This window comes from Arvicanthis niloticus, chromosome 20, assembly GCF_011762505.2.
Source record: "Arvicanthis niloticus isolate mArvNil1 chromosome 20, mArvNil1.pat.X, whole genome shotgun sequence".
NCBI lineage: Eukaryota > Metazoa > Chordata > Mammalia > Rodentia > Muridae > Arvicanthis > Arvicanthis niloticus.
Window position 1 is genome coordinate 23872652 of NC_047677.1, and position 27655 is coordinate 23900306.

The 27655-nt window shown below is 42.0% G+C and overlaps 1 protein-coding gene and 2 pseudogenes across 3 annotated transcripts in view; 1 reads left to right on the forward strand and 2 right to left on the reverse strand.

Moving 5' to 3' along the window:
• The window catches only part of Gcc2 (GRIP and coiled-coil domain containing 2), a 40485-nt gene extending 25838 nt beyond the window's left edge, over positions 1-14647 (forward strand). For all 3 annotated transcript variants that reach the window (XM_034524139.2, XM_034524138.2, XM_076916711.1), the window contains exons 18-23: positions 1479-1655; positions 2781-2998; positions 4817-5011; positions 6120-6271; positions 8189-8390; positions 13076-14647. In XM_034524139.2, coding sequence (XP_034380030.1) covers positions 1479-1655; positions 2781-2998; positions 4817-5011; positions 6120-6271; positions 8189-8390; positions 13076-13146 — 1015 coding nt within the window. In that variant the 3' untranslated portion in view covers positions 13147-14647. The remainder of the gene's footprint in view (positions 1-1478; positions 1656-2780; positions 2999-4816; positions 5012-6119; positions 6272-8188; positions 8391-13075) is intronic.
• Positions 14648-16144: 1497 nt separating this feature from the next.
• On the reverse strand, positions 16145-16767 carry LOC117724379 (rRNA-processing protein FCF1 homolog pseudogene; annotated as a pseudogene).
• A 5202-nt stretch (positions 16768-21969) lies between these two features.
• On the reverse strand, positions 21970-22070 carry LOC117724996 (U6 spliceosomal RNA; annotated as a pseudogene).
• Between the last annotated feature and the right edge of the window lie 5585 nt (positions 22071-27655).

Below are 27655 nucleotides of genomic sequence, written 5' to 3' on the forward strand. Positions count from 1 at the left end.
TAAAAGCCCCGTTTGTTTGCTTTTGACTAGAATTTTAGGTACTGTTGCCAGTAAGCAGAGAAATTCTTGATGTTACATATTCCCAGACAATTAGGGAAGGACACATTATTGCAAACGGACATTATTGCAAACTCTAAAGGATGTTAAAGCCAGAATCCAATCTCTAAACTAACCTCTTATCTTAATAAGATCCAAACATAGCAGAGATGTAGGCATTAAAATTAAATATACATTATGTTATTTCTGAACACCTCCATTTGATTTGAGTGCTGTGTTAATGCCAGTTTAAAATTAGCATCCAGATCCATTTCGTAAATTGTTCAAAAATATACCAGGAGCAAGAGATGAGCTGGATGTGGTGGTGCACACCATTTAACCCCAGCACTTAGGAGGCAGAGGCAGGTGGATCTCTGAGAGTTTGAGGCCAGTCTGGTCTACAGAGTGAGTTCCAGGATAACCAAGGCTGCACAGAGAAACTCTGTCTCAGAAAGATGTGGGAAGGGGAGAAGGTTCAGACATCCTGTGGTGTGTCCATTTTGATTTTGTAGTAGAGGTCAGTTATTTATAGTTTTATACCTGCTTCTAAGGTTCTGAACAGGGCTTATAGTCCTGTAACGTTTGCATGCTTATGTTTATGATTTTGTTAGGTTTTGTTTAGGAATCTATTGAGATATTTTCTCTACCCATAGCTATCATAAGCATATCTTAGTAACTATCATCATTTCTTAAGAACCATTCTGAGCATACCTGAATCTTGAGTTCAAATTATTTCAATACGATGTTTAAGTTCCTTCTGTGTTTTACACTTTTTCTTAACCTATTTTTGTGATTATTATTAGAGCTTCTTGTGAGTGAGAATTGTCACCTTAGAGAATGTCCATTTCTTATACATCTTTTACAGAACTAATAATATATGCATTATGGAAGAATTGTGGGTTTTCATTATTTCCACCAAGATTTTATTCTAATTCTAAAGAGACATTTCTTCTAGGATTGCCTTTCACTGTGTTTCAACCTCACATGCTGTTCTCAGAACCACTGTCTTACAAGTGTGTGAGGTTCTTTTCTAACTTATACAACCCTAATCATATAACGTAGCCTAGTCTGATACCATGTGATGTCTTATCCCATTTCAGTATGAAATATCAAACCCAGACAAACCCACGCTTTGTGATTCCAGCACTCAGGAAGCTGAAACAGGAGGGTTGTTGCTAGTTCAAAGCCAGTTTGTGCTCTGTAGCAAGTATCAGGCCAACCACAGCTATATAGACTAAACTCAAGAAACATCTTTTTATAAATCTGTAGTGCCTGATATTTGCAATCTCACTATAACATTTTTAGTTATTTTAATTCTTGTGATTATATGTTCTTTAGAATCATCCACAGTAACAAAGAGTCTGACACTGAAACAGCAAACGTATTTGAGGCCACAAAATGAGTTTACCTCTTTCATAAATATTAAACTATTTCTGTTTTAGAGAACACCTGGAAATGCTGATTGACCAACTGAAAATCAAGTTACAGGACAGCCAAAATAGCTTACAAGTCAGTGTGTCAGAGTTCCAGACACTGCAGTCTGAGCACGACACTCTGCTGGAGAGGCACAACCGGATGCTGCAGGAAACTGTGACCAAAGAGGCAGAACTTCGGGAAAAGTAAGGCTGCCAGCAGCAGCAAATGCCATTGGTAGCAGGCAAGCAGCCTGGCACTCTTGCTGTGTTCTTCCTTGGATTGCAGTTAGGAGTCAGAGCTTACAGACCCACCAGCAAGCATCCCTTCAGACCTTTTTTTATCTTTAGCATTCCTGAGAACAACTGACATCTGATAGCCCACCTCTCTTACAGCCTTTATAATCAGGAACTTCATTTTTAAAAAGGGACTTTCCAACCCAAGTGTCTTTATTGCTATAAGGAGGAATTAAAGTAACTATTTACAAATTGAGGCCAACCGATATTTATATAACCTACAGAGTCCAACTAATATGAACACCCAAGTCACTGCTGGGACATAATGATAAGCTCCTTTCAGGACTGATAATCCAGTTCCATATAAGGAACTTGCAAGCAGCTAGTTTGCTAGTAAATCCAGAAGTATTGCTGATAACACCTGAAGACTGCTACCAAGTAATCTTTATGTGTCTGATGCTTGAGATTGAACACAGGCCAGTGCTATGCTTCTGAGCTGTGTCCCAGCCTTCAGAAACCTGTTGTAACTGCTGACGATTCAGTCAGCAGCTGGAGTGTGAACACTAGGTGCTAGTATTTTACAAGGTAAACCAGCAAATGTTATGTGCTGTAAGAGTCAGAAGTAGCTCTAATAAATCAGGTCTTTGCGTGTTTACTGCTAATTCAGTCAAAAATCTGTGGTTTTTCTTTAGACTTTCTTTATGAAAAGTATCCTTTCTCACATATTCAAGGTAATATGGAATAGGTAGGTTAATCTTATATGAGCTGCCTACATAAAATCATATGACGAAGTAGAATAATAGTGTGTGTGTGTGTGTGTGTGTGTGTGTGTGTGTTTAAGTGTGTGTTTAAAAGTGTAACAGGGCTTTCCATCTCCCAGGCTACTTTTATTACTCATTATGTAGATGAGGGTGACCTTCCGATCCTCTTGCCTCCATCCCTATGTGCTGAGATTACAAGGATGTACCAATGTGTCCAGTTTCTATGGTGCTAGGGACTGAACCCAGAGAATCCAGCCGACAGAGGCTACTTCCGCAAGTGTAGTTCACTTGCTATGCACTGCTCTCTTATGAACTTGGCTCTTCTCACCTTCAGGTTGTGTTCAGTTCAGTCTGAGAACGCCATGATGAAGTCTGAACATTCTCAGACAATGTGTCAGCTAACATCCCAGAATGAAGCACTCCGTAACAGCTTCCGAGACCAAGTTCGACACTTGCAGGATGAGCACAGAAAGACAGTGGAGACTCTGCAGCACCAGCTCTCCAAGATGGAAGCTCAGCTCTTCCAGCTCAAGAGTGAGCCGTCCACAAGAAGTATGTGTATCTGTGTGGGAAGATTACCTTTTTGTGTTCGGGCATATTTGTATCACACAAGAACATCATTCACAAATTGAGGAGAAAGTAAAATATTGGATGGATCAATGGTTACGAGTACTTGCTGCAATTCTAGAAGACCTGGGTTTGATCCCAGCACCTACATGGCTGTTCACATCCCTATAACTCTAGTCACAGGGAATCCGGTACCCTTTCCAGCCTCTGAGGGCACTGCCTGCACACGGTATACAGACAGACATGCAAAACACCCAAAGACCCAAAATAAAAAACAATAATAGTAATAATTAAAAAAACATGTAAAACATAAAGGAAAAAGTTGCTGAGCAGCAACATGTGTCAATTCTGTGATTAATGAATTATTGATATGCTTATTGGATATAAACCTGAGTCAGGTGCACCCTTCTTTTTTGGTTTTTCGAGACAGGGTTTCTCTGTATATCCCTGGCTGTCTTGGAACTCACTCTGTAGACCAGGCTGGCCTCGAACTCAGAAATCCACCTGCCTCTGCCTCCCAAGTGCTGGGACTAAAGGCGTGCGCCACCACCGCCTGGCACATGCACCCTTCTTAATTATACTTACAGGAGCCTATGCAACTTCTTAGATCACTGATGTTCATAATTGTCTTACCCTCTGTGTAATGTATTTATTTTTGTTTGGCTTATACATATTCTTATCAGTCTAATGGCATGAGTTCTAATTCTGTCATCTATTACTCTGCCTCAAACACATGTGTTCTTTTGGAGGCTTTGGGCAGAGCTAGGGACTGTACTTGTCCAGTCTTTTGCTAGTGCAGCTTCTTCAGTCAGACTTTAGTGAGGTGGAATTGTCATCTCACCCAATGTCTTCTATTCTGCTTCCAGAAAAAGCCAAGAGAATGTCAGTTATGACAGTGATGTCTTAGTCCTATGTTCATGGTGCTTTGTTTCCCATAGGAAATGTCATGGAGCATTGGTAGGCACAGGTCACTTAACAAGGTCAAAAACTGACCGTAGGAGAATTTAACTTACACCAAGAGTTTTAAAGGAAATGATCAGCCAAAGAAAGACAGGTTGTACAAAGAGGTCATAATTAGGAATCCACAGTGTGATAAGCAGTTGGTAAAAATGTCAGAAACTCAGGGAAATGCTCCAGACAGGCAGACAGAGGCTAACTCAGCTTCAGAGAACTGGAGAGATAGTTATAGAAAGACAGTTTTGAAAATAAATGAACTTTGAAACTTAAAAAAAAATCTAGACTAAGCTGAAACCCTGCATAGAGTTAATTTCTCATCAATCAAGTAATGCATTTGGAAATGTCTTATGAGCTTCACAGGTCTGTAAAAGTGATTGTTACAAGCAAGCAAGAAATCCTTCCTTTTTTGAGATAAAATCATACTATGTAGCCCTGGTGGGCCTGGAACATACTATGTCAACCAAATGTTAGGATTAAAGGCATGTGCCCGGGAACGCTATGTAACTGATGGTTCCCTACACTGAACTCTGGAGATGTAAGCAGGCAACACTAAGTACCAGCCCAGATGACAGTGTAAGGCAGCGATGGAGACCGTCAGCACACTGCAGCATGTAGGAAGGATGAGGTGTCATGGAGAATAAGCATTAGCCAACTGTCATCCTAGGCAGCAAGCAGCAATGGGTGATTAGCATAGCTCAATGTCAGACGATTAAATGTATCTAACCATGTAGCATCCTCTCTTTGTTTAGCTTCTGTTTGTTTAATTTCTTTAACTTTATTAAAGAAATGTTGGGGTCAAGTCTATTGTTTTTAACAATTTCACTTACTCTTTAAAATATTTACTAGGCCCTGCTTCTTCCCATCAACCTTCGAAAAGCCTCCGAGACAGAAGAACCACGGACCTCCCCCTTCTGGACATGCACACTGTGGCCCGAGAGGAGGGGGAGGGGATGGAGACAACTGACAGCGAGTCTGTGTCATCGGCAGGCACACACATTCAGTCCTTAGAGCAGCTCCTTAGCTCTCCTGACACCAAGCTTGGTAGGTGGCCTCCCGTGAATGGTTCTTGGTGTTGTTTGGTTTTTACCTTGGCTATCTTGTTTGATAAATACTACTCTGATTTTTACGTGGTTTTTGAGCTATTTAAGTGAAAGATACTACAGTATGAAACAGATCTCTTTAAAAACTAAAAACATAGCCAGGCAGTGGTGGCACACACCTTTAATCTCAGCACTTGGGAGGCTGAGGCAGTTGGATATTTGAGTCTAGAGTGAGTCCTAGAACAGTCAGAGGAATACACAGAAAAACCCTGTCTCAAAATAAATAAATAAATAAACAAACAAACAAACAACAACAATAAAAACCAACATTAACATAAGCCTGAGCCAGAAGTATATAACAAAGTCACTAGAAGTCATAAAAAAGTCCTTTAATGTTATTAGACAGTAAATGAACTATTCCCTTACCCTCTAAGAAAGTAAGTTTCAGTTTATCCCTTACAGTGAAATATTGGTAAATTTGCTGTAATAAATGCAATATAGTTTTGATATGCTTCTTACATGTAATGAATATTGCTGTTCATAATTCAGGAGAACTCTCATCTTTCTAATGCTCAGGGACCACATTTGTATTTGTTGTTTTAGCCACCATTCGGATACTATAACAAAACGCTTGAGAAGGGTAACTTAAGAAGAAAGATTGGTCCTAGTTTACAGTTTCAGCCCAGGGTCACTAGGCCCTACGATTTTGACACTGGCAAGACAGAATGGAATGATGGAGCGCCTTATGTCAGACAAAAAGAGGACAGGAATAAGCCAGGGCTCCAGTTTCCTGTCAGAGGCACACCTCCCTTGACCTGACTTTACTCCACTATCCCCTATCTCCCAGTACTCACGGACACGGACACGGACACATACCATCCAAAAAAATTGCCAAAAAAAGCCTAAACCGTGAGAGGCTGACAGAGCCTGTACTCCAACACTGTTTGTCCTACAGTAGAAATCCAGGCTTACTGGTGCTGCCTTCAGCTAGAACCTTTGAGCTGATGCATGTCCTATAGAGGAATAACAAGGAGTGTACATGTTACAGTAAGACCTTTCATTTTTTTATTTAGCTTCTGTAACCTCTGATTTTTAAAATTATTTTTTAGAACGTCTTACAGAGGCCTCCTTATGGCATAATGAATTTACCAAAGAAGAATTGGCTGAGAAGCTCAGTTCCACCACAAAGAGTGCAGATCACCTAAACGGTCTGCTGCGGGAGACAGAGGCCACCAACGCCATCCTCATGGAGCAAATTAAGGTGTGGGCGGGAGCAGGCTACCCGGAAATGCTCTGTGCCAGTTGCTTCTATAACCTTTAGTGTGTGTGTGTGCCCCACTTACAAGTTCACACTTCAGATGTATCCATAGCATCTGTGTTATTTATATTAGAGTCCTCATGATAGGAACTGTTGTTTTTATATTTGTTAAATACTGTTAATTTGTACTTTTCCTAAGAAAGCGTAGCAGTTGGGCAGTCATTTCCCAGTCATTGTTCCTCATAGACTTAAATAAACCATGAGCTTATGTCCTTGAATCCTAAGGACAATGGAGCACCAGCTATAGCATGTAGGACTATAGCTAAGAATGCTCAAATGAGATATTTTCTCCCTCTAAGAATGATCCAGACAGAGGCAAGTGGATCTCTGTGAGTTCAAGGCCAGCCTGGGCTATAGAGCTAGTTTCAGGACAACCAGAACTTGACAGGGAAACACAGCATTCACAGGGAACAACCCCCCCCCAAAAAAAAAATTATTTAATCTTCATAATGACTAGAGAACCTTAAGGGAAAAAAGCTGAAACTGAGCCAGACATAGAAGTAACACACACACTTTTAATCCAGCACTTGGGAGTTAGAGCAGGCAGGTACCTGATTTTTAAGCCCAGCCTGATCTACATAACAAATTCCAGAATTCCAGGTCAGCTGCAGCTACATAATGAAACCTAGTCCCCCAAAATAAATGAATGAATGACTATTGGGGAGGTGGCAGAGGTAGGCAGGAAGCAGCAACAGCAGCTTGTAAAAATGGTAGGGCAAAACCAAACTTGTAGCTCCCTGGCAGCAAACACGTGCTTCTGCTTCTGCCTCTCTATGTTCCCTTCCTCTCTGTAGAGCTGTGAGTTGTCCTTATCAGGTTGGTTTTTGTACTGAGTTATATTTATGATGACATCTAAATACTTTAATACACATCTCTATAAATATACTTTAATATACGTCTCTATAGGTTTCCACTTTGTAAAGCACTATCCTGTCTAGCATCATGACTAATTCCATTTCTATAGATCATATAATACATGCATTGCACTCAATGGTATGTCTTAGACCTCAGTCACGTTTTTAAGTGATCCCGGATCTTAGGAGAGTAGACCAACTTTTCTATACCACAAAAACAGTTTTACTTAAATTGTTAAAATTATCCTCAAAGATGGACAGGAAAGGGGCTGGAAAGATGGCCCAGTGGTCTTGCAGTTTCAGTAGCTCTGATTCCAGGATCTGTTACCTCTGCCTAAGTGAGTACCTGCACTCAGGAACAAACCCCCCTTTACAAAAATTTAACACAAATTTAAAAATTAACGGGTTTTGGGGATTTGGTTGGGTTTTTGTTTTTGAAGGTGGAGATGTTTTTGGTTTTTAACTTTGTACTACTTTTCAAATTCTCTCTCTTCATTTTTTTTCTGGTAGTGTTTTATAATGTCTAGTGCTCCTTAGTGTTCCTGAACTGAGCTTGTTTTGATAAAGTTCTATTTGATCTGGACATCCTGACAGCCTGCCTCTGCAAACAGGGCCAGGGAAAGGGATAGTAGAAGCTGCACATGTCTTCTCCCCACCTGCTCCAGGACTCCAGTGCTCGTGCATGTCCCAGAGTAGAAGCAGGAAGTGCACTTGCCCCGACTTGTGCCTCTTGTTGTTCATTTAGTGCTTTGGTTCAGTATCTCTGTGAGGCCCGTGCTTCTTGGGCACACTGGATGCTTCTGCTCTTCTCCTTGGCAGTGTTTGGAAACTGTCAGACTAAAGCACTTCACCTGCTCCTCGGTTTTCTCTCTACCTGAATTAGTTAAGAGCTCTCACTGTTGTCTTTGCTCCAGTTTTGTTTTCATGGGGCAGGGATTGCTCAAGGAGAAGATGGGAATGTGTGTGTTCATCCCCACACTCTCTGATAACTAACCTCTAATGCCAGCTTCTCAAAAGTGAAATAAGAAGACTAGAAAGAAACCAAGAGCGTGAGAAGTCTGTGGCTAACCTGGAGTACTTGAAGAATGTCTTGCTGCGGTTCATTTTCCTCAAGCCTGGTAGTGAACGAGAGAGGCTTCTTCCTGTGATAGACACAATGCTGCAGCTCAGCCCTGAAGAAAAGGGAAAGCTTGCCACGGTTGCTCAAGGTATGTGATGGGAGGCATTCGCTGGTGTGTGATCCTCGGTCCTAACCATTGCTCTTGCGTAAAAATTGATGTGTGTGTGTAGCCTTTTCCTGTTTAAATTTTATTCACTTGGATACTTTTGTCATACACAAAACTAGGGTTGAAAAGCTGGCTCTTTAACATTCGAGGCAGTTGCAATACATCAGTGAGTTTAGTACACAGCAAAATACAGTATGACCTATCTCTGAAAAGTACATCTATATCCTGGTGTTGAGTTGCATGTGTTTTGTTTTTAGTGTGTGTTTACATGTTTTCTTCCTCCCTCACCTCCCCTGACTCTACTCCCACTCCTTGACAGTAGGACAGACAACGGTCATGTGACCTAATTCTTGTCTCTGGCTAGCAGTCTACTTTTCAGGTGCTGTCCCATGGTGGACTATAGTGTTCACATCAATGAGGTTAACAGTGTTTCTCTAGGCTCCTTTGAAATACTGTGCTTGATAGGCCTGACTTGAAAATGCAGGTTAAGAATCACAGTATTATTTTTGAATTGGTCTAGAATGTCTTCATTCTCGAGCATATAGAGAAAATACAGTAATTTCCCTTGTAGCTGTCATCAGTCTCTGGTTTTCAACTCATGGCCAGTTTTTCTAGCAGATGTAGAACTAAAGGTTTGTAATCTCCTACTGCACCATGACTGCTGTGTCATCTCAAATCAGTGTCTACTCTGCAGTTAGTTAATGGTCTCCTTCAAGCTTTGTTCTGTTGCAGTTTTTCAGGTTTAGTTGAGTGAAGGGTTGTGAGGGTCTAGTCATTGGATTTGTTTGTTTGTTTGTATCCCCTCAGAGTTACAATAAGTCATTTGTTTTAACTTAATATAGCATTTACAAATTGAAGAAACTGATCATTTATTCCATAGCAGTCCAGCATGTTCAGTTTGGTATTTACAGGAGCATTACACTCATTCATATATGCAATTTTCTGATTAATCCAGGTGGATCTGGACAAAGTGAGCACCAAGAACACCTCACAAGTGCACTGTGTACTTACTATCTCATAGCAATACTAGGCCCAAAATATATACATACCAACTTGTGACGGATGTTCTCATCTCAATGCTCTGTACCATGTTCCTCTATCTCCTATACATCGTAAATAAACTAATAAATTTAGAGTGGCCCTTGAATTTAAGGCACTTGTTATTCTTAGTAAGACTTACCTGCTGGACCTCACCCAAGATTTTACATTTTTAGCAACCTGATGCTTGTGGTCTGGAGCGGTACCTCAGGAGTTCTTGATCTAGAGGACTGATGAGATTCAGACTTAATGTTTGGCAGGATTATTTACTTCATAATGAGTATTGGTAATCCCTTTGAATCTGTTTTCATACATCCTGTCTTTCTAATGAAGAATGTTCTCAGTACTTACAAAGTGTCCCCAGGCTACAGAGTGAATATCAACCCACAAGGGTTATATAACCAGACCCTATCTCAGATAACAAAAAATGTTGATATAAGAATATACCATGTATTTATGTCTTGTTTGTCTGTTGTGTGTATCTGAGGTATATGTTCTATACATGCTTGCCATGGCACACATGTGGAGGTCTAAGGACAGTTTGGGAACCTAGGTTCTGTCATTCCACTATGTGGATTTCTGGTATCCAACTCAGATCATAGGGTTGACAGCAGGCACCTTTATCTACTAAGCCGTGTTGCTAACCATATCATATATATTTTAATAAACAATTATTCTTAATCGCTTTTATGTACTGTTTTAATTTATTCTCTCAAAGTAAACCTACATTTTCATTATAACATTTTTGAGATTTGTTTTTGTGTTGTGTTGTGTTGTGTTTTGTTTGGCTTGAGACAGAGTTTCTCTGTAGCACTGGCTGTCCTGGAACTCACTCTTTAGACCAGCCTGGCCTCAAACTTAGAGATCTGCCTGCCTCTGCCTCCCAGGTGCTGGGATTAAAGGCCAGCACCACCATGCTTCATTATAAAGTTTATCACCACTTCAGGAATGAAATGTGTTTTCTTCCACTCAAATGCAGATTTTAGTAAAAATTCTCAATCATCTATCCAATATGCTTAATATAAAATACTGCAAGCACTCTCCCATTTTTAATTTAGAATTCCCTGATTTGTACAAGGGGTCCCTGCAAGCTCTACTACTGGCAGAGAAAGGAACTACAAGAGGCAAGAAGGAAACTCAGTTCAGTGTTAGCTGGTGTTGCTTCAAACTCTGGAGTCTGACACCAGGCAATTAGTGATGTATTTAAATATATTACAATTTTGGAAAAAAAGTTTTCTGATAAAAATTGCCATATTGCACAATAAAGCTTACAGTGTGACTATGGCAAAACTCTTTTGCAAAATACGTGTGATCTCGACTATGAAGATGAATTCTGTAGCTTAAGGGTCTGGGAGATAGAGTAGAGGTCATCAGGCTATGAAGTACATGTGACATTTCCCCTAAAGATGGCTTCTATTGACTGAGAAACAAAGCTCAAAATAAGGGTCACCAGACTATTAACATTTTTGCTCATCCCTCCACTGAGGAGACAAGCTGTGTACTTAACATTCCTGCTTTCCCTAGTGCAGATCTGTGAGCTTGTGTCCTCTACAGTGATTAACAGAGTTAAAGGACACTAATCTCAGAGGTTTTAGAGCTTCTAACAATTTCACAAGGGTTTACATGGGAGTTCTCAGAACCTAGAACTCTTAAGGCATGTGTTTCTAAGTGCTGTGAATGAACAGGAAAACACCAGTTCTTAAGTTTGTTTTAATTTCATTTTTTTTCAGTTGCTATGATAAAATACCATAACCAAAAGCAACTTAAGGGGAAAAAAAGGTCTCCTTTAGCCTGTTGCTCCAGAGAGGAACAGTCAGTCATAGCAGAGAAGACATAGAAGCAGGAGCAGCCTGACAGTTGGAAGCAGAGGGACAGCATAAGAAATGGGGCCAGGCTGTAAAATGTGAGAGCCCCACCAGCAATACTCTTCCTCCAGCAAGACCTCTTAAAGGTTCCATAACCTTCCTAAACAGAGCCACCAGCTGGAGACCACAGCTCAAACACAGAAGCCTGTGGGCAACACTTATATTTAAACCACTGTTGATGTGTAGGCTTGCATGGAGGTACATGCATATGCAGGTATATATAAGCCGCACAGTGCATGTGAACCGCAAGAACAGCTTTTGGAAGCCAGTTCTCTCCTGCTATGGTATGTTCCAGGAATTGAACCCAGGTCATCTGGCGTGTAGGGCACGCTCTCTTACCCACTGAACTACCTCACCAGCACTTAAACGTAACTCTTAAGTTTAATTTATTTTAAAGAGTTTCCTGAATATCTTAAAATTATTTGCTGCTTCTCTCACTGCCATGGGAAATGAGAACCCACAAAATTAAAAACCATGATGGATTCATGACTGACACAGATATAGTTGGCAGACCAAGTGAACCAAAACACATGTAAGAAGGAATTGTATAGAGTATCAAGAAATAGACCCAGAAAGCTGAAGGAAAGAAAGCACTGGGCAGATGTTTAGTTGATGACCTGTCCTTCCTTGTGGAGGCATTTCCCTCTGTTTTGGCTCAGTTTTAAGACAAGGGCCTGAGGAGGTCGTTCTGTAGAGTGTCTGCTTAGCATGCAAACACTGGGTTCCATCCCCATTGATACCTAAATATGCGGTACATACCTCTAAATGCAGCTTCATTTTGGGAGGTAGTAGAAGAGGTTCAAGAGTTCAAGGTCACCCTCAGCTGGCCAGTCTAAGATACCTGTGTCTGGGAGAGGAAGACAGCTGTTGTTTGTTGTTGACTTTTATAAAGTGAACTTTCTTGTGGGAAAAAAAATGCTTTCAAATGACTTAGAAAAGTTTCTCAGACCCCTAGAGAAAGATAATACCTAATAAGCATCTAGGAAGAGTCACATAGGCTTGTGACAAGTCTTCAAGATGAAAAGGGGAAATTGGAGAGAGACAACATACGGAGAAGAGAAAGGAAGGGGAGATGGTGGTTGGTCAGTGGTCTCTGGGTTAGTCTGAAATTGTATGTATTTTGGAATAAACACTCTTCATAATTGGCATCATTTTTGACAACAATAAAGTTTTCTAGAGGCTGGAGAGATGACTCAATGGTTAAGAGCACTGGCTTTCCTCCAGAGGACCTGACTCCAATTCCCAGCAGCCACAAGGATGCTCATATCCAGTTGTAACTATAGTAACAGGGGCCCCGATGCCCTCTTCTGACCTCTACAGGTGTTGCACAGGCATATATGGAAATGAAATACTCAGACACATAAAATAATGATAATAGAAGTTCTAAACTGAGCAGAAGATAAAGAATAGGGCAAAGATAAATAAAGAGATTTTTCCAAGACTGATTAAAGATTCAAACCCCAATGATTTCAAGTAAAATTTTAAAAAAAGTCTGCCTCTGTTCACAAAAGTTCATAAAAAGTTGGGGGGCTGTGGTACAGGCTATGCATACTAAATTCAACAGTGGTATTGTTCAGGTACCTGTCACACTGGGCTTCATCCAATACCATGCTCCTAAGAAATTCAGAATAATAATGAATGTGTCCTTTACAGTGCCTGTAATCAATGAAATAGACAATATTTGCTTATGCTATCTAGTGATTAGTCCATATTTAGTTTTCCCATTGATAAGATTTAATAATTTGAACTTTTAATCTTCCAAAGGTGAGGAAGAAAGTGCCTCTCGTTCCTCTGGATGGGCGTCCTATCTGCATAGCTGGTCTGGACTTCGATAGAGTGATAGAAAGAAGATTCATTAGTGACTCAACAGAATTCCTTTGGAAAAAAATGGTTATCATTATTTGATCAGGAAGTGTGTATATCTGTTCACATCCCCTGATGGTTGTATATATTTATGTATAGCCCATGTATTTAGAATCTTATCTTATAGTAAAAGGACAACAGCTTGAAACAATGGTACCAGTTGTCCACGGCCCTCTAACTCAGCACGTGGCCTCTCTGTGATCGACATCCGCAGAGGAAACAGTTCATTCCTGCACTCTGGAACCCCAGGAAACAAACACTCATTTCTAAGTAGTACTGTGAATTTTGATATTGAAGTCAATTTTGGTACCATACCAACTGGTAATTTAATCTTTTAAAATAATGTTTTAAGATTGAGGAAATGCTTTATTGGTAAGGTTGACATGTTTATTAAACGATTATGAAGTAAATATGCTATGGTTAATTATGAGGCTAAGTTAAATTGCAGTTCAGTCAGTTGCTTTAAAATAAACCCCCTCTCCCATTTGTTATTTTCAAAATTGGCCCTAGTCCTAGTGATGTGATGCTGACTGAATAGGTGGGCCCCACCTCAGCTGATGTGTTTCTATGGTGTCTCCAGACTTAGTATGCTGCCACTACTCACAAGCCATGAGTCGGTTTTGAGAATTCCTTGCATCTCAAAACAATGACTGTCTTACTCAGCATTAAATCCACATGTGAACTGGTGCTTCCAGTATTGTTCAGGTAGACTTATTTCCTAAGCATGACCCCAGAGGGCTCAGGTTCACTACTGGAGAATAAGCCTAGCTGGGGGAGTGTCTCTATCCTTATGTCTCTGGAAATACTCTATTGACTAGATTAAAATTGTGCTCTTAAATTAAATTTGGGAATTATATTTTAATATTTAATTTGTTAATAAATAACCACATAGTGCTATCTGAAGTATTGAGCTTACAGTTTCTTCTCCAATTTTCAGTCTCAGCTAGAAACTGTACTCAAGTCACTATGACTATTGGTTTACAACCTGGTTTGGCTGAAATCTGCTGTTGACATGTCGAGTTTGTTCTCTTAAAGCTGTCCATCTCTCAGTGTTCGCTCCGCCTGCTGTGTTAGAACAGACCTAGCGAGTGAGTGTGCTGGCTGTCCATCTCTCAGTGTTCGCTCCGCCTGTGTTAGAACAGACCTAGCGAGTGAGTGTGCTGATTGAAACACATCTCTCAGAGCTGACTCTAGAAGGTGAGGTTTTCTACCTTCATAAACTGTGAATGTGAGTATGCCCAGCGGCATCCCATGTAATTTTAGTAGTATTTAAATAAACTCCATGTTTTCTTTGGGCCTAACATGCCTTTTGAAGTCTGTATAAACTTGTTTTCAAATCTAATCTGTTCATATGAATATAAATACCTTTTGCATGGTAAAAATTACTTTGATTACAAAAGACATATATGCTTTTTGTGACCAGCAATAAGGAACTGTAATGACTGACATTTCTATTAAATGCACTTAACTATATATTATTACTTTTATGACTACTGTTCTTCTGTTAAACACTGTCTCTTTGGGGTTTTAAATTATGTTGTGAAGTGGAGTTGCAAACTCCTTTCTTGTACCTCCATGCCTGGGTTCTGTTGGTACTGAAAATGTGTTACAGATTGAACTACTCAGGAGGCCACTGTGGAAAAAATTCCTCTCAGCTGAGGAATTTGAGGCCAGCCTAGTAAGGCACCCTCCCCTTAGCCTCTGAAGAGTTTATAGACAGCCAGGCATGGTGACACATGTCGTTAATCCTAGGTTGCTGAGGTAGGTGGATCTCTATAAGTTTGAGGCCAGACTGGTCTGCATAGGGAGTTCCAATCCAGCCAAGGGATATGTAAGGAGACACTTAAAAGAGAAAAATAGAGAGACAGACACACACCAGCTAGACCTGGAAACAACACGTATGCCTTTGGGCAATGTAGTAGTGGATTTAAGTAGAAACAGACACCTGACAAAGGGTACAGCCTCAAGGTGACCTCAGGAGGAGGATTCTGCTCAGTTCATAAATTCATGTAAATTGGGCTATAGGGGGAAACAGAGCAGAGTGAAACACTGGTCCTCTGAAAAGCAAGAGCCAACTGAACCCTGGCAGGGAGCGAGCATGGCCTTTAGTCATTAATAGGTATGTGGTGTTCAACCAGTTTAGTTCAGTGCTCATCTGTACTGTGCCCCTAATGACTTGTTTTCGAGACTTTCTACATACCCAGAGCTGAGGCTGAAATCCCAAGGTAAAGTGATTCTCTACCTGGTCTATGGGTCGTATTGAAATGCCTTTAAGTTGATATGCAAAGGGATAGGTTTCCTTGTGGCTGTGTGTGTGTGTGTGTGTGTGTGTGTGTGTGTCCCTTTGTCCCTTTGTTCCCCCCGGTCCTCCACTGCTCTCTCCACCCATCAGTACCTCTCTTACTGATCTCTGTTCTTTCCCCAGATCATCATGTCTTCTGCTGTCATGTCACGTAAATCGTATTACCCATCTTTTTCTCCTTCCTCTCTTGTAGATCTTTTCACCCCCTCTCATGGTCCCTTTTCTACTTTTATAACCTTCGCATACATACTATAGTTATATATTTGTATACATACAAATTTATATTCTGCATATAAGAATAAAATACTACTATTCCAGTTTTTATTTGCTTTAGCATGATCTCCAATGACATTTCATTTTCCTGTGACTGCCTTTATTTCATTATTTTTACAGTTGCATGAAACTATAAATGGACCAAAGTTTCTTCTTTTATGCATCTGTTAATGAGTATCTAGACTGCTTCCATTCCATATCTGTTGTGAGTAGACCAGCAATAAATATGTATGTACTATATTTCCAATGATATGTCAACTTAGACTTCTTAACATATGGACCTAAGAGTGCTACAGCTTTTTTTTTTTTTTTTTTTTTAAATCAGAAAGTGCGTTTAATTAACTGACGAGAGAGAGCTGGTCCAGGAGTGGCAGGTGGAGGCTATGGAGTGAGAATTAAAAGCGAGGGGCTCTGTAATCATCTGGCATGATGTTGTATCTGTGGTTAGAAATGTACATGATAGGAACACCAGGGATCTTCCGGATCCTTCGTTTGAGGTCACAGTCAACTGTGGCCACAATGTAACACTTGTGCTGAGTTACTCTCTGTACTAGGCAGTCATCCGCGTAGGTTCCTTTGTGTGTACATGACAATCGGTCAAATCTCGGGTCCTTGGCGATTCTCAGGGCCACACGATACTTCTGTCCCAATTTCTCAATTTCAGCCATTACACAATCAGTTATACAAGGGATACACTTGGCATACAGACAGTCCATCATCGACTGCACTAAGTCCAGTTTGGCATTAATGGAAAAGTTGATGAGGTTGGTATCGACAAGGATGTGGTAAGGTGGACCCAGCTGCGTATTATACTGGAAGAACAAGCAGAAAGGATGCTGGGAGACTTCTCTCTCCTTCAGCGTACTCGGATTTTCTTCTCTTTCTTCTTAGGCTTCAACCTGTCCTTTTCTCTAAGTCGTTCATCTCTGAGACTAAGCATTCGCTTCATAGTCGCATATTTCCTTGTTTTCTTTTGCTTCCCCATGTTCACGCCACACTCCCCCTGCTACAGCATTTTGAGCAACTGTCTTATTTAGTCAGGGTTCCTATTCTTGCACAAAACATCATGACCAAGAAGCAACTTGGGGAGGAAAGGGTTTATTCAGCTTACACTTCCACATTGCTGTTTATCATCAAAGGAAGTCAGGACTGAAACTCACACAGGACAGGAACCTGGAGGCAAGAGCTGATGCAGAGACCATGGAGGGATGCTGCTTACTGGCTTGCTTCCCCTGGCTTGCTCAGCTTGCTTTCTTGTAGAACCCAGGACTACCAGTCCAGGGATGGGTTCATCCACAATGAGCCCTCCCACCCTTGATCCTTAATTGAGAAAATGCCTTACAGCTGGATCTTATGGAGGCATTTCCTCAAGGGAGGCTCCTTTCTCTGTAATAACTCCAGCTTGTGTCAAGCTGACACACAAAACCAGCCAGTACAACCACCTTCCATAGTGGTGGTATGGTTTCATTCCCACCAGCAGTGTGGAAAGCTTCTACTTTCCCCACACTACCCGTGGATGGAACTTCAAAGCAAAGAGTTGAAGACTCTTAGCAGTGTCTTTACACACTCTGTAAGCCCAAATTATTGTCTACATGACAACCCCCACTAGCCAGGTATGAGGCTTCACCACATTCATATTCTCACCAGAACTTCTGCTTTTTTTTCTTCATCCTTGTGGATGCAGTGTGTTATGCGATGATGGACTCAGTTCCCCTTTCCTTAGTGACTAAAGATGCTGAACATTTTCGTGTATCTTGCCTATTTTAAAAATCCTGTTAGCTTTTCAGATTACCTTAAGTAGCCTTTACATGTCCCTGATAAGTCCTCTGTCAGCTGTATGATTAGCAAAGATTTGCTACCATTCTGTGATTCTGTGGACTGTCTTTTTCTTTTTAATGTTTTAAAAAGTGTGAGTGTGTGTATGTGTACCAAATGCCTGACAAGAAAGAGAGAGAAAGAGAGGGAGGGAGAGAGGGAGGGAGAGAGAGACAGAGAGAGAGAGAGAGAAGGGTTTCTATAAGCTCACTGTTGGAAGCGGAGACCTCTCTCTGGGGAGACCCTCACTCAAGTCTCGGGAAGTCACGGCCACCTAAAAACTCGCAAGACACCGAATCTGGATGCAAACAGCAGAGGCTTTATTAGGGAGAATTAGCTGGCTAATGGTCAATTCATTTGCCCACACAGGAGCTGAATTGACAAAGACTGGCTGGCTGAGGGGCTTTTTAAAAGGGGAAAACCACAAGCCAGGGGAGTGAGGAGGGGGTGAAGGGTTGCTAAGGAAACATAACATAAAAATAGTGGAAAATTCCAGAGGAACCCAACCTAAGTGAGTCAGGGTCATGTGGAAAACACTCTGTATACTCATTCTTCTAAAAAATGTGGTCTTGCCATGTCATTGTGGCCTTGCCCTGTCACTTGTTCAACTACTTCTCAGTTGCTCCAGACACAGCCCTGCCCTGTCATCATGGTCACTAGTTTCTCAGCACCACCTAGATGACTCGAATTCCTCTCTTCCCTTTGTGGCTACCCAGTTCCTGAAACCGGCCAGTCTACATTTTTAGCTTGCTTCTGAGAAAATTTTCCATGCCATTTAAAGTGAGACCTAAAGAAAAGCCTATATACATTTTATAAAATGATTTTTATAATTTTTCACTCTACAGAAGCACAAAAGTCTTTTCACCCACAGATCACCAGGAAAACTCAGTGTTGTCTTTTCAAATAAAACAGTGTATAACCTCTTTTTCTACCCAGAAGGCTGGGAGTTAAAGGTGATTAATAGCCTGGTAATCTATTTCCTGAAAGGCAAGACTATATCAAGCTCCCACAATCAGGATCAGAGATAGTTAAGAGTCTAGATGACCCTCAAATTATTTGTATAGCTAGGGGCTCCCCACCCCCCAAGCTCCCACAACCCGGACAAGAGGTACCTAATAACGCAGATGACCTTTATACTATGACTGAGACCACACCAGATCCTTCTCTGGACTCTTAAGCTAATGCATGTAAGTCTGTCTGTGTTTGAATATGCTTATAATAAAGTGCCTGGTATCAGACTCCAGAAGTTTGATTCAGGCTGGCTAACTAAGTCAAGCTGAACTAAGTGTATTTTTACCTCACCCATGTTATTTTCCTGCGGGGTGTGACACTTGCAGAGACCTCCCTTCTACACACCCTCCCACCTTTGCTCACAGCTCACAGTGTGAGGATGGAGAGAAAAGTGCAGTTCTGGCTGAGCCAACAGGCATGTGAAGCAGCAGATCACACTACATCCACAGTCAGGACCCAGAGAGAGGTGAATATGTGTCCTGTGCTGATTCCTTCCTTATTCAGCCTGGAAGCCCAGCCTTCAGCATAATGATGGCTGCATTCTAGGTCAGACAGGGCTACACAGTGAGACCCTATCTCAAACACAAAACAAAAAAATACTGTCACACCTAGCAAGTAGGAGAATGTGCCTCCTGCTGCTCTATATTTGGTGATAAATGCCCCACCCTGAGAACAGTCTTAGGATGGATTACTCATAGGAAAGACATTTAGCACTTCTATGGGAGTTTAGACTCAGATTTGAGTAGTCAGTGTGATATTAGGAATTGGGGACAAAATTAATTTGGGAAAGAAAGGATTTATTTGACTTACCCATCCTGATCACAGCCCATCATGAAGTGAAGTCAGAGCAGAAACTAAAGCAGAGACCGTAGAGAAACACTGCTTATTGACTTGATCAGCATAGCTTGCTTGCTCGGCTTTCTTTCTTTCTTTTTTTTTAGTGTGTGTGTGTATGTGTGTGTGTGTGTGTATAGATGCTTTGCTTGTGTGTATGCCTGGGTACCATGCCCATACAATGGCAGCAGAGGCCAGAAGGTGGCATCTGATCCCTTAATGTTATATACACAGTGGTTAGCAGTCATAGGGGTGCTAGGAATCAAACCCTGGTTCTCTGGAGGAGACCCCAGTGTTCTTAACCTCTGAGTCATCTCTCCAGCCTCAGCCTGCTTCCTCATACAACTCAGAATCACCTGTCCAGGATTGGTGCCATCCCCAGTGGGCTGCACCCTCTCACATCAATCATTAATGAAGAAAATGCCCTCCAGACTTGCCTACAGCCCAATCCGACTGAAAGCATTTTCTCAATTGAGGTTCCTCTTCCCAGATAACTCTAACTTGTGTCAAGTTGGCAAAACTAAACAAACACTAACCCGAACAACTATAAAGAACTAAAATAATACACAACATTACCCAGACCCTGGGGGAAAAAATCACACACTTGTTTTGTTTTGTTTTCTCTAAACTTGGCCATGTCATTTTGCTTCTTGAGCTAGGGTCTCACTATATAGACCAGGTTGACCCTGAATTCAGAGATATCCGCTTGCCTCAGCCCTCCCAAGTGCCAAGATTAATGGCTTACAAGACCAATTTTCTCTCATTTGGGAGGAAAAGAAGTGAACATTACTGGTAATTCCTGAGGGATCTCTACTCAGTTCAACCTTCATGGTGTGGCACCTCTAGATTTCACTCTGTTCTCATTCCCTCCTGAATTTTATCTGGCTTCATTTTATATATCATCATCTATAACATTCTGGGAGAAACAAAAAAGAGAGGCCTATTTGAGTATCCAGTACAGTAAAGGACAAGCAGGCCTTCATGCAGCAACTAAGTTGTGGAATTTCATTCTCTATGAACTCAATGCCTGTACTCACTGAATAGGCATTTAAAGAAGGGAAGTTTATCCAGCCTGGAGAGATAGCTCCTGGTTAAGAATACTGCAGCAGTCAGGATAGCTGGCTACCATGTCATAAGAGCAGGCTGAATGCTGGCTGCAGTGCTCAGAAGAGCGGGCCCTGGTGGCAGAGGTGGTCCAGGTAAGCCAGCCCTAAGGGTATAAACACTCAGAGCTGGCCACCACCACTCATCCACTGTAAGGGGCTGGTGTGGTACCCTCCTCCACCTCATCCCTAGCCATCTGCAGTAGTTAGAGAGCTGGCCCCAAGGTCATGAGAAAAGGAGAGCTATCCCTGCCTCTCACTGGCCATAGCATTTGGGAGCGTGGACTCTGCCCTTTGCCTGGGCAACACAGTGGAGCTGGCCCTGATGGCAAAAGATTGGGTGAGTCAGTCCTAAGGGTGTGAGAGTGGGAGAGCTGGCTCAACCCCTCACAGGCTGCCCCATGTGGAAGAGTTTGTTTCTACACCTCAACTGGACAGCACAGTGGAACTGGCTCTGGATCCAAGGGAATGCGTGAGCCAGCCCTGATGGCATGAGAGCAGAAGCACTGAGCCTGCGCCCTGGCAGTAGTAACACTGGGTGGCCTACTCAGAGAAGTCCCGGCAAACTTGCCCTGGTGATGCCAATAAGGGAGAGCTGGTGGGTTGACCGGCCCAGCTGCCTGCCAGGCCCAGATCCAGGGCTTTGAGTTGGCCTACCCCAAAATCTACATCATCTTTGAACTGTTGGAGTATGTGAAAGGGCAGGTCCTGCCAATCTGGAAACTGCAGAATCTCCATGACACGGGGCAACAACAGGACAATCAGGAGGAGTCCCTGTCACAGAAGCCAGAGACTTCAAACCGGACCAATGACTCATTGCAATGAACATTCACAAGTGAAGATTTGCGGACAGAGGGGTACACTCTGGGACACACGGTGACACACTACAGCATCAACAAGATTTTTTTATGCTATGCTTTCATTGTTGTTTGTTTGTATTTTCTATTGGGGGAGAGGGCTTGAGTTGCAAGGGTGGAGGGCAGATCCAAGGGGACAGGGAGGGAGCTGAGTGGGACTGGGGCACATGATGTGAAACCCCCAAAGAATAAATACAAACTTTTAAAAAGAAAAAAAAGACTACCTCTGCTCTTGCAGAGGACCCAAATTCAGCTCCCAGGACCCACATTGAGGCTCACACTGTATATAGCTACAATTCCCAGGATTCCATGCCTTTCCCTGGACGCACATGCAAGCAAATACTTACATACACAAGATAAAAAGATCTGCATTTAAAGGGGTTAGGGGACGAAGAGGTGGCATAGCACTTTTAAAACTACATTATTTGTGTATGGGGACACAGCATGGGGTAGAGGCCACAGGACAACTGTGGGACTAGGTTGTCTCCTACCATGTGGGTCTGAAATCATCAGGCTTGGCAGCGGTTGTCTGTCCTTGCTGCGGGGCCATTTCCGTTGTTGTGGTGACCTTTGTTTTGGCTTTTGTTGTTGTTGTTGTCTTTTAGTATGGACCAGTTCATAAATTGGTGTGTAACCCTTGTGCAGGCCCATGCTAATCTTTACTAAATTGTTCCAATTTTAGTATATGTGCTACTGAATACTATGTTTTGTTTTGTTTTGAATTACAGTAATTCAATGTGGGGAAAGATGGAATCTTGAAGTAGTTTTTCTTGAGATTTCCTGGTGGATAAGGATGCTGGGAACTCTTTAAAAATGCTTATTGGCCATTTGTGAAACATAAATATTTTTAAGGCGCATAAGGGACAGTTGACATCTTCCTCTATTTGCTTTCCACACTGGCCAAAGTGTTACACAATGTCTCCTGTCCAGAAGCTTGCAATTTCCATGCTTTGCAATGTTCATTGAATCCTTTTTGGTACCAAGAGAAGACAACTGCTGGCTTTCTTATCTGCTTTTCTAAGGAATGCTATGCTCACTGTTTCTTATGCTATTTTTTCTCCGCCTGTTCTGGATAAAACCCAGGATCTAGGGCATGCTAAGCAAGCATGATACCTCTGAGTCTCACCCCAGCTCCTCATTGCTTCTCCACATGCTAACTTAATGCTGGATACAGATGATGCTCTCCTAACAGAGAGGATGCTCTCCTGACAGAGCCTCTATGAGGACCACCATCCTTTCTTGCCCCTTTTCTTAGCCAAGTAGTTAAGTGAAAAGGTGACATTCCCTTGAGAAGCTTCTTCATCTCAACTCAGTGTTTACTTTTACCAGCGTTCCCAAGGAAGTGAATCTATTAACAAATTCTGGCTATCCTGATCTCCAAATACTTTATTATTCGGCATTGCCTTTATATGGCTGCTTGATCTCAGTTTAAACTTTTCCCCTTTCAGAGCTATGTGATGCAGTGGAATACAACAAAGATGAAGAACTGAAGTCCAACTAAGGATTATATTGCAATGAAATGGATTCCTTTCACTCTCTTATAATTTTTTTTGAGATTTACTTATCTTTATTTAAAGAGTATTTGCCTGCATGAATGTGTGTGCATGGTATGCATGCAGTGCCCTTGGAGACCAAAAGAGGGCATCGGATCAGATGGAACTCAAATTACAAGCATGCAATGGGGGTGCTGGGAACCGAACCTAGGTCTTCTACAAGGGCAACTAGTGTCCTTACCCTCTGAGCCATCTCATGGGTGTGTGCATGCATGTTACATATGTGTGGAGATCAGAAAAGAACTTTCAAGAGCTGGTTCTCTCTATCAACCATGACAGTACCAGATCAAACTCAGGCTGTATCTGGTAGGCATCTTTACTTGCTAGTCCTGAAAAAGATTTCCATTATTGATTTAAAAGAAAGAAAGAATGTATCAACCTGGAAAACAGTGACTGAAAGAGTCTTGTGCTCACACTACTGTTAAATGTGTGACAAACGTTAGAAATGTGTCTCTCTGGTGAGAACATACTTGTTCATGTGAGCAGGTTCAGTCATCATTTCCTTTACATGTCTGACTGGTCCACAAAAGCAGGATTTCTGTTCCTCCCATTATAACTGAAGAAAGATTCAGAATTTTTCTTAGTAATTTCAAAGGTGCCTTACATTATGTATTTTAGTGATATTTAAGATTACTATCACAGGCTACAAGGAGAAAGGATAACAACAGACAACGGTATTGGAACTGTGGACATCAGCAGTTTTTCACAGGAAGCTTTGGGGAGATGTTGTTTACAGTAGTTTGCCTGAAGTTGGAACAAAATTGAAAAGGCAAGATGGGTGTGGTGTTTTGGAGAGTGTGAAGGCTACCAGTGAAGTCTATTCTCCTCCATCAGGAAACCTAACTGTGGCCAGTGAAGCACTTGCAGAAAACATGGGGCTATTCGACAAATCCTGTTAATATAACTTTTATTCTGCTGTTGTAATTGCCATCTTGGAGGCTTACTGGATTAGTCCAGTAACCTAGGCCTGGAAGCTCCTAGCCTTCATACAATCTAATCTATGCCTAGAATGTTTTCAGCCTCTGAGACTTACCACTAAGTAAGCTCACCCTTTCCTTGTTCTTTCTGAGCTTTGGCTGGCTGGTTCAACTCAGCTGTTCTGGCTCCAACTCTTCTCCCAACTGACTTGTTCAAACTGGCTTTTCTCTTGGCCTCTAAATTGCTCTGCTTGGCCTCAAACTAACTCTAGCAATCTTTGCTAGTCTGGCTGTCTTCAATTTTGCTCTGCAAAACTCAACCAGTAAAACTGCCTCCTCCTCTCTCCCTCTGTGCTGCTCTGTTCTCCCTCTCAACTCTACTGTGCTGCTCTCCACAAAGTCTACTGTATCCTCTTCTGTACTCTCTTCTTCCTGTACTGTCTGTCTCTCCCTGAAGTAGCTTCCCTTTCCTCTCTCTTCTCATGAGAGTTGGGTATATCCTATTCTGTCAAATCTTTCTCTGATTCATCTCTTTGCCTGCCCCTCAATTAGACATCACTTTCAAACATAAGTGCATCCTTCTACAAACTAATTTTACCTTCATTGTTCAAGATGAAAGGTGAGTACTAAGGGCATGTCTGTATTCGATCCAGAGGGATTAAAAATGTGTGCTAACGGGTGAGCCACGCCATAACTAGAAAGTGGTTTCAAAAATGCTGTAACAAAATCCTGTTATGAAGATGGTTGGCCACTCGAGATGATACTGAGTGACTCTGCAGAGCTAGATGAATTAGAGTGAAGAAACTGATGACAAATGTGTGAAATCCTTTGAGGGTGAGCAAGGCACCTATCCACCCTCCAAAGAATGCTTGTCTTGAATTAGTGTTGAATTATGTTAAGGCCTGCCCCCCCCCCCCCCCGCCAACATAGCTGTAGCCATCTTGATCCATGCCCACCAGCTATTTCATATTCTTGTATATGCCTGCCAGTCACTGACAGAGAAAAAATAACTTGACTCAGATCAGGGTCATGTTGACCTGTTACGTTGTGACATAACATACCCTGTTATGTTCTGTATATTATGAGGTTTGTAAATCTTAAGAAATTCCACTACCATAATCTTCACCTAGGACCCATCAAATTAAAGATCAATATGAGCTATTATGTCTAAATATGCTTGAGTCAGGGCTGTGCACTAGGCAGCACTTCCAGCACCTGCATATGAGCTCATTGTGGGTTTTGCTGTTCTAGCCTTTATAAGCTGGCCTTGAGAAGTGTCCAGCACTCAGCTTTCAGCTCTCAAGCCTGATCTGTTGCCTTGGTCGAACAGTTTTTGGGTATGCATTCAATAAACTAAATAAACTGTTTAACTGAGATCAGCATTTGTGTGGTTTGTGGGGCAACTCCTGGACCCCAACAAATGATAGAAGACTTGAAGTAATTTTTAGTAATACCAATGGAAAAGAAACATTCTTAACAGTGCAACTGAAGAAAGTTCCCCATCTTCCTAATGGGTACAGATAAACACAATGTACATATTTTTAAACAGATAAAACCCTAGCCTGATTATTCAGAATAAAGACTAAACTGTGGTGTTAAGAATTCATGAGATTACCTAGGGTACAAAGTGCTTATGAGGCTGGGTGTGGTGACACATCACCCTTTAATCCCAGCACTAGGCAAGTGGATTAAGGCCAGCCTGGTCTATGTAGAAAGTTCCAGGTTAGCCATAGTCACATAGTGAAATCCTACCTTTAAAAAAAATAGCAGCTATATTCCTCCATTGCTGGTGGGAGTGAAAACTTGTACAACCATTTTGGAAATCAATTTGGTGCTTTCTCAGAAAATTTGAAATAATTCTACCCAAGACCCAGCTATACCACTCCTGGACATATACCCAAAAGATGCCCCACTATGCCACAGGGATAACTGCTCAACTATGTTCATAGCAGCTTTATTTGTAATAGCCAGAAACTGGAAACGACCTAGATGCCCCTCCAATGAAGAATGCATAAAGAAAATGTGGGTACATCTACACGATGAAATTCCATTCAGCTATTAAAAACAAGAACATCGCCGGGCGGTGGCGGCACACGCCTTTAATCCCAGCACTTGGGAGGCAGAGGCAGGCAGATTTCTGAGTTCGAGGCCAGCCTGGTCTACAGAGTGAGCTCCAGGACAGCCAGGGCTACACAGAGAAACCCTGTCTCGAAAAAAACAAAAAACAAAACAAAACAAAAAAAAAACCAACAACAAAACCAAGGACATCATGAAATTTGCAGGGAAATGGATGGAACAAGAAAATACCATCCTGAGTAGGTAACATAAAACACAGAACACAGAACACAGAAAGACATGTATTACAGGAACCTAGCATAACTGTCGTCTCCTGAGGGGCTTTATCCAGCAGCTGATGGAAACATGCAGACACCCACAGCCAAATATCAGGTGGAGATTGGGGAGTCACGTGGAAGAGTGGGGGATAGAATTGAGCAAGCTGGAGGGGTCAAGGACACCACAAGAAAACCTACAGAGTCAACTAACCTGGGCCCATGAGGCTCACAGAGACTGGGCCACCAACCAGGGAGCATACAGGGGCTGGACGTAGGTCTCCTACACATTTGTAGCTGATATGCAGCTTAGTCTTCACGTGGAACAACTGGAACGGGGTTTGTCTCTAACTCTGTTAACTGCCATTGTACATGTACATGTACAATGTTACATGTTGTCATGTAACAATGGGGTGGGGAACAGGACTGAAGCCCTGAGGGCCAGCAGAAAGAATGGAAACAGGCAAACTCAGGAGGTAGGAGGTGGGGGCGGGGTCCTCTAGAATGTACCAGAGACCTGGGAGGTGAGAGACTCTCAGTACTGAAAGGGAGGCACCATAAATGAAATGTTCAACAGTGGAGAGGGGGAACTTGTAGAGTCCACCTCCAATAAAAAGACAGGACATCAAGTAGAGAGATGAGGTTGCCATCTCACAGTCAATAACTCTGACCCATAATTGCTCCTGTCTGACAGAACTGCAGGGACAAAAATGGAGAAGAGCCTGAGGGAAAGGAGATCCAGTGACAGGCTGAAATTGAGATCTAGTTCAAGGGGAAGCCCCAAAGCCTGACATTTTTACTGATGCTATGGTGTGCTTACAAATAGGAGTCTATCATGACTGCCCTCAAAAACGTCCAACAAGCAGCTGAAAGAGTCATATGCATATATTTACACCCAACCAATGGACAAAAGCTGGGGACCCCTGTGATTGAATTAGGGAAAAGCTGGAAGAAGCTGAGGAGGAGGCTGACCCCATAGGAAGGCCAGCAGTCTCAACTACCCTGGACCCCTGAGATCTCTCAGACACTGAACCAGGCAGCACACACCCCTGATATGTGGCCCCTTGGACTGACTGATCTGTTCTTAGTGAGACAAGATACACCTAACCCTTGAGAGACTTGAGGCCCCAGGGAGTGGGGAGGTCTGGTAAGGTAGGGGTGGGGTGGGGACATCCTCTTGGAGACAGGGTGGGGAGGAGGTATGGGATGAGGAACAATCAGAGGACAGACTGGGAGGGGGATAAAGACTGAATTGTAAAAAATGATTAAAGGATATATATATATCCTTTAATATATTTTATATATCCATATATATATATATATATATATATATATATATATATTCCATGTTTCAGGATAGCAAATGGAAGGAAGTCTCACTGTTTTGGTTACTGTCCTACTGTTGTGAAGAAATACCATGCCTGGCAACTCCTGTAAGAGTATTTCACTGGAGTCTTGTGTACAGTTTCAGAGGGTTAGTCTGTAA